Source organism: Varanus komodoensis, unplaced genomic scaffold, assembly GCF_004798865.1.
Source record: "Varanus komodoensis strain SLA01 unplaced genomic scaffold, ASM479886v1 scaffold14_1, whole genome shotgun sequence".
NCBI classification, from domain to species: domain Eukaryota; kingdom Metazoa; phylum Chordata; class Lepidosauria; order Squamata; family Varanidae; genus Varanus; species Varanus komodoensis.
This window is the reverse complement of record NW_025335438.1, coordinates 17153592-17160589: the sequence shown is the minus strand read 5'-3', so window position 1 is coordinate 17160589 and position 6998 is coordinate 17153592. Positions and strand designations below refer to the sequence as shown.

Sequence of the window (6998 nt, the reverse complement as noted above, 5' to 3'; positions counted from 1 at the left end):
ATACAGAAACAAAGTGTGATAATAAATCTTTATATAAACAGCCACTTCTGTTGAGCTAAAAATACAGTGAAGTTTTTTCTGGTAGCTAAGCAACAAGAAAAAAAACCCACTTACCTGAATTGCTGTTTATTCTACCTGTTATTTTTAAATCCCAGTTTTAGAAATTTTTATTCTCTGTACTTACAAGGTGGTAGACAGAGTGACTGTTTATGGTGTAACTAAATTGTTTAATGTACTCTTTGATACAGGAAGCAAATTAGATGTTGAAATAAATGTGTCCTATATCTGTAACCAGTCATTAGAAGTTTTCAGTCTTTTTTATGAATGTTTCAACATGTTATGTAATGCAGGCAAATGCCCTCTCTTGACTTGGGAAAATGCTGAACATATCAGAATATATGAGGCATGAAATCAGTACATTTCAGTTTTTTTCAAAGAATGCAAATATTGTTCCAGCAGTGTGCATCTTCATAGAAATTTCTGAAGAGACATGTTCACTGTAAGCCATTTCATAAGAATACAGGAAGAACAATGCTGGCTCAGACAAAAATCCTATCTAGTCCAGCTTTCTGTTCCCATAGTGGCCACACATATGCTTAAGAGAAACTGACATGAACACATTTTGTTTCTGCTCTGGTTCCCCAGCAACTGCTATTGAGAGGCATAATGACTCCAAACTTGGAGGTAGTATAGAGTTATCACTGATACTAGCTATATTTTCCTTGAAACATAATGAACACATAAGAAAAATAAGAAGTTTTCCTTCTGTCATTGTGCACATCACTATAGCATATCTTTAAATATATAAGCACCAAGTTCTAAAAATGCTGAGGAAACAGTCATAGGCATAGGGAGAACAAGAAGAATTTAATGGACAAATGAAAGGCAAACATCTGTCTTAACTTAGAGACTTCTCTGCAATGGCACCCAGACTTTCAAATACCATCCAGTGATAGGTACACCTGGTGTCAATTCTGTTCTCTTTTGAAGATTTTTAAACATTTGTCCTAGCATTTAAGAATGTAAGTTTCTAACATTTCAACTTTTTATGTATTAATGTTAGGATTGCATATTTTATTAATTTTAATATACCACCATATATTTCTTTTGGGGACTGGGGGGATGGTCCATCAAACTGAAAATAAACATCAAGGAAGTCTATGTTTTCATGAAGACTGAATACCAAATAATAGAGAATATTTCTTTCCATCCTCAGGAGATGATAAAGTCTTGATTATCTGGAATGCTATGATACATTTTTATTCTTTTTTGACAAATGGAAAAACACATTTTCCAAAATAATAGCAAGCTAACTAGGTGTGAAATGTGGTCACAAGGCAAAATTAAAGCACACAAGTTTCTGGATGCAAGGGCATGAGATAATAAGCCTCTTCAAAATATGAAACAGATGTGCTTTTTCTGGCTTTCACTCTGAGCCAAACCAAAATATTTGTATGTATGGATTGAATCATTCAGCTACTTTATTTCCCAATTTATCAACCAGGCAGCTTTAAATTGTTATGAACTAAACATAAATACATAAAATGTATACAATTTCAGACAAAAACAGACCCATACAATGAAACAAAGATAATTCTTTTAAAAGAAACAGTATTAACACAGATGTACATATTTTATCAATCACTATGTGTGAGTATGAAAGCTGAACACTAAAGAAAGCTGACTGGAAGAAAATTGATGTGTTCAAAACAGAGTGCTGTAGGAGAACTTTGTGAATATGCCAGAGTGAGAGAAAGATAAACAAGTGGGTTCTAGATCAAATCAAGCCAGAGCTTTCCCCAGAAGCGAAAGGGACAAAACTGAGGCTATCGTACTTTGGACACATCATGCTAGGGAAAGACAGAATAAGAAAAGGAAAACCAAGTATGAGATGGTTCAATTCATAAAGGAAGCCACAGACCTTAAACTATAAGAACTGAGCAAGGATGTCACAGAGGTCTTTCATTCATAGGGTCACCATGAGTGGGAAATGACAGCACAAAACAAACATATTTTGTAAGTTGGGATGGTATAGCCACATGCACACAAAGGCACACAGAGAAGCACACCAAATTTATCTTAGGGAAAATCTGCATGCAAAACTGGCATAGCATTCCAAAAGTGCAAGTCTACAGATTCCAAAGGCCATTTCTGAAACAAGAACACTTGTTATTATGCCCCATTAAGTCATTCCAACTTATGGGGACCCTCTTTGAATGAAAATTCTCCAAAATATCCTATTAATGATATCCCTGTTTAGCTGTTCTAAATTCAAGGCTGTGGCTTCCTGGATGGAGTCATAGAATAGAAGAATTGGAAAGAGCCTTTAAGGCCATTGAGTTCAACTCCTTGACCCTATTTGGTCTTATTTTCTTTCTTCTGCCTGATCCTAAATACATTAGGGCAGGAGTTGTAACCTCTAGTGGGAGAAATGAGGTGGTGGGAACAGAAAAGAGGGAAAAGGAGAGTGGGAGAAAGGAAATGGATAATACCTTTGTTAAAACATTCTGTAAAGTTACATTTTCCGAACACATGCTTTAGCATTTCCCTTCAGGAATATCAAACTTTTTTGAGCATTAAGAAAGAGTAATAGAAATGCCAAGTAGATGGAACTTTCTACCATCTGTGGTGGACTTGTGAAAAAATTAAAAGATTCTGGAAGCTGATACCTGTGGAAATACAAAAAAACCTTTTAAAATTAACTTTCCTATGAGTGCTAAGAATATGCTTTTGAATATTATGCAAGAGATTGTTGCAAAGAATATGTCAGAGATATTTAAATACATGACAACTGCAGCAAGAATTACAATTGCTTCTAAGGAGAAAAAAGCAGAATGTCCAACCATCAAAGACCGGAACAGTAGTTTGGCTGAGTATATGTAGCAGTGGCAAAACCACCTAAACGGAAGACTGATTGAAGAATTTAACGATAAATGGAAATTTTATTATATGCAGTCCAAATAATATGAAACAAAATGGTTCCCATAAAAATATTGTTATTTATATGTTAATATAAATCTTATGAAATCATGTATAATTGATTTTAAGTAACTGGGAAACTATAATTATCTTTTTTTACAAGTTTCAAGAAAGTAATGATTGACAAAATGGTAGAAAACTTTTGGGAATTTGCTAGGTTATTAAATTATATGTTATGTTTATGTAAGATGCTCTGTATTCTTATCTCTCTCACACATTTTTTCTTTCTTTGTATTTTATTTCTTTTAAGAAAGTGATTAAAAAATTGAAAAGAAAGCATAATAGAGCAAATATCTTGTATTGTTTTACAAATATTATATATCACATTAAATTTACATAACATTATAATATTTTAAGTGGTTTTGTTCAGTTTGATGTTAACACAATAACCAGCATTGTATAACAAAGAGAACAGTCTCTAAAATGGCACAATTGCTTAATCTTTTCCTGGCTGTGAATACCAACTAGTCTCCTCTTAGTCTGTGTTTAGGAAAATGTTTGTTTACTGATAACTTTTGATAGCTCTAATCAAAGGCTTTGCTAAACTACTATAATTTTTATCATGCGAGTTTTTATAATATATGAAATGGCTTCCCTATCCCACCCATGGCCTTCATGCAAATATTTGTAATCATGTAGAAAATTGGTGCTATATTAAGACAAAATACCTTTTAAATTACAGAGCAATTTTTAATTGCAATTTTTAAAAATCCTTCTAGGTATTTCCACACTATATATTTGGGAATCCGGAGTAGACGGAGTGGAGATAGTGACAGATGGCGCTTTTATTGGAAAATGGTGTATGAGTATGCGGATGTGAGTATGCTGCATTTGCTTGCTACATTTCTGGAAAGTGCCCCACAGCTGGTTCTGCAACTCTGCATTGTTGTACAGACCCGTACTCTTCAGGCCCTCCAAGGTAAGAATGGCCCCTCTTATTTTCAGCTATGTTATTATCATTATTATTCACTGCATTTGTGGACTGCCTTTAGGCTAGGTAATTTTATGTGTGTGCATAAAAGAATATGGGCTGGATCCAATGTTTAAATTCTGCTGGCAGTAGCATCCCCTCAGGGGATTTCAGCCTCAAACAGTCCTTCTGGCTGAAAGGGCTGAGTGTACAATTTTTGCCAATTTCTCCCTCTTCCTGTACATACAGGACCAACTTCCCTGTTTTTTTCAGAGGTTCCCCAAAGTCCTCAGAAAGAGATTTGGATGTGCACAGAAGACTGCAAGGGCAGGGTAACTTATAAACATCATCCACCTGTAGTAATAATGTGAATTCATAAGTCTTTCATAGACAGGAGACCTTCTGTCCATGAGAAGGAGATGCTGGATCTATATATGGAATCTAATACTCTCGTACACACAAAGACCAGGTTATAAAGATCAAATCCCAGACTAAAAGTGTAGTCTGGGCGATTTTTCTTGCCATCCAGAAACCATCTGTAAATTTTTTTTTCAAGATTATTTCTGGAATAAGTAGCAATGAAGGAGAATAATCATTTCTTTCCTAAATTATGTTGCTGCACTTCAGAACACACAGGCGCACACACATTGATCAAGTCTCTAAAACAAAGTGGAAAGAGCTGTTTGTATCAAGTTTTTTTTAATACCAGTTCCAAAAAGGTAAGCCTTTGTATGTGTAACAGAGAGGAAGAAAAGATGAGGTAAGCAGTAGTGTTTATAATGTTGTGATCTTGAGATGTGACCACATAATATTTTGCTTTGCTTCTGAATCATTGGAAAATAACATGACAAACTCAGGAAAGAGTGTTTCACTACACTGAAGAGTAAGATTGTCTCCATAGTACAGCAAGACAGTGCTCAGTGAACTGAGGAGGAAGTGAGGCAGTAGAGTTGGCCGGACTGGCCCAGCTAAACAGAGAAGTTGAGGATTGATCGGAGACATCATTCACCAACTAAGCAGAAACAAACCAGTGTCAGGATGCATTTTAAGAGATCATTTGCTATTATCTGCATATGAGATATACTAGCCAGGTCAGTAGCACATGATATTACCAAAGATTCTCTGCCAAGTCTGGGATGCACTTTGCACTCACCACATATCCTATGCTACTCTATGTACAGTGATATTACTCTTACTGCCACAATTAAATCATTATTATTAAATGTGGGGTTTCCAATAGCATAGACAGAGCCTACTATGCATACTTCCCTTTGTGCAGCAGTTCTATTCAGCCAGTCTAATGAATTATTTTGGGCAGAGGGAGGAGCCTGTTCCCCCTCCTGCTGGTTCATTCTTTGCATATAATAATGTCTGAATACAGTTATTCAATCTGAAACATTCTGATCTTGAGCAGCCATCTTCAAGTTTTTTCTTGAAGTATTCGTGTGTGTGTGTGTCTCTCTCTCTCTCTCTCTCTCTCTCTCTCTCTCTCTCTCTCTCTGTGTGTCTGTGTGTCCGTGTGTCCGTGTGTGCATGTGTGTGTGTGTTAATGCAAGTAAATCTGTATTTATTCCTAAATGTCACTTCCAAAGAACTTGATTTAATAACATCAGTGTACTTTTGTACATGTAACATTTTACGTGGCCATCAGAAAGGACATTCTTGTAGCCTGCTTGCAGTGAATGTCATTATCACAGACAATATATCCTTGTAGTCATGATGCCCTTGGCTATACTACAGTTGAGTTATGTTGCTTTTATACTGGGTATCATTTTATACTAGAATATCCTTAATAATATTTGTCCTATTTTTTCTTTTACTTTTTAATTTTTTTAAAGAATAGGTACAAAGAATAGACTTCAGCTGAATGCCAATATTACACAATATACTCTGCTTGTGTGCGTGTGTGCGCGCGCGCGCGTGTGTGTGTGAGAGAGAGTGAGAGTGAGAGTGAGAGAGAGAGAGAGAGAGAGAGAGAGCACTACTGCTGCAACCACCACGGTAGGCAGATGATGCTTTCCTCCTTCAGTCCATTTTCCATTTTCTCTTTTTTGTTCATCTTGCAGTGTAAGATGCATATCTACTTAGAAGTTAACCATCTTAAGTTCCATGGGACTTACTACCGGGTTAGAGTTGTAGCCTTGATTTGGTTTTTCCCATATTTTGTAATTTTGGTTGCTCAAGCATTTCTCCTCTTCTTTTTGTAGATAGGGAAAGGGGTATATGTGAGAGCTTGTGCCTTATTTAATACATGCATTTGTGTGGTTTCTTAGAGGCATGGAGAGGGGACTGTGGTGTAGGCAGATGATCATGTAAGGAAATTTATTTTTTGATGTTCAGAACTTGGTGGCTAATGCATTTTCATGCTTCCCTGTTTGGCCCTGAGGATATTATTACCATCGTCATCTTCATCATCTCATTGTCCCTTTCTGCCATAGGTCACTCCTGGGTTCCAAAGAAAACCTTTCTGTGTGGTTCTGTGTGTGTGTGCTTTGAGGTGAAATGAGAGTGCATATAGATTCACTGCATGTGAATCTATATGCACACACACAGATTTCTATTTTGCACTGTTTTCCTGCTGGCTTCTCAAGGGATCTAATAATAGTAATAGCAACATGCAAAAAATTGACTGTGGATATACACAGAACTTGACATGCTTTCTCCCAAGAAATCTAGTCTCTCTCGCTACTTACAAAATGTGCAGAATCTGTATTTTTGCACTGTACTTCTTCTGAATATAACTGATCCACATTTTTGTATGCTTTCAGATCTTGTTATTGTCTTCCAAAGCTTGCTTTTCTGATGGCTTTGAGAATATTACATCTTATTTACCTTGTTAGAATTATCTTCACTATTAACATGATCACTATTATAGTTTGTGGGGCGGGGTATGTGCGTGCATGCAAGGAGGGCTGTATTCTTTATAACTGGTTCCTGCTGAATTTCCAATCATTAGAATTATAATTACATGCAAATGGCTGTTCATATTTTCTCCTGAATAATCTAATCCTCCTTTCCTATGAGGTATGCATAGTCTGGAGTTTTACACTGTGCAGATTTTGGGCAGGTGTGTCCTGGTAGATGCTTCATGGTAGATATACAGAGATAT

General features: G+C 36.1%; 1 protein-coding gene across 1 annotated transcript in view; it reads left to right on the top strand.

Moving 5' to 3' along the window:
• The window catches only part of XKR4 (XK related 4), a 173117-nt gene that overhangs the window by 118160 nt on the left and 47959 nt on the right, over positions 1 to 6998 (top strand). Inside the window, exon 2 of the mRNA XM_044424226.1 lies at positions 3699 to 3898. Within this exon, the coding sequence (XP_044280161.1) occupies positions 3699 to 3898 (200 nt within the window). The remainder of the gene's footprint in view (positions 1 to 3698; positions 3899 to 6998) is intronic.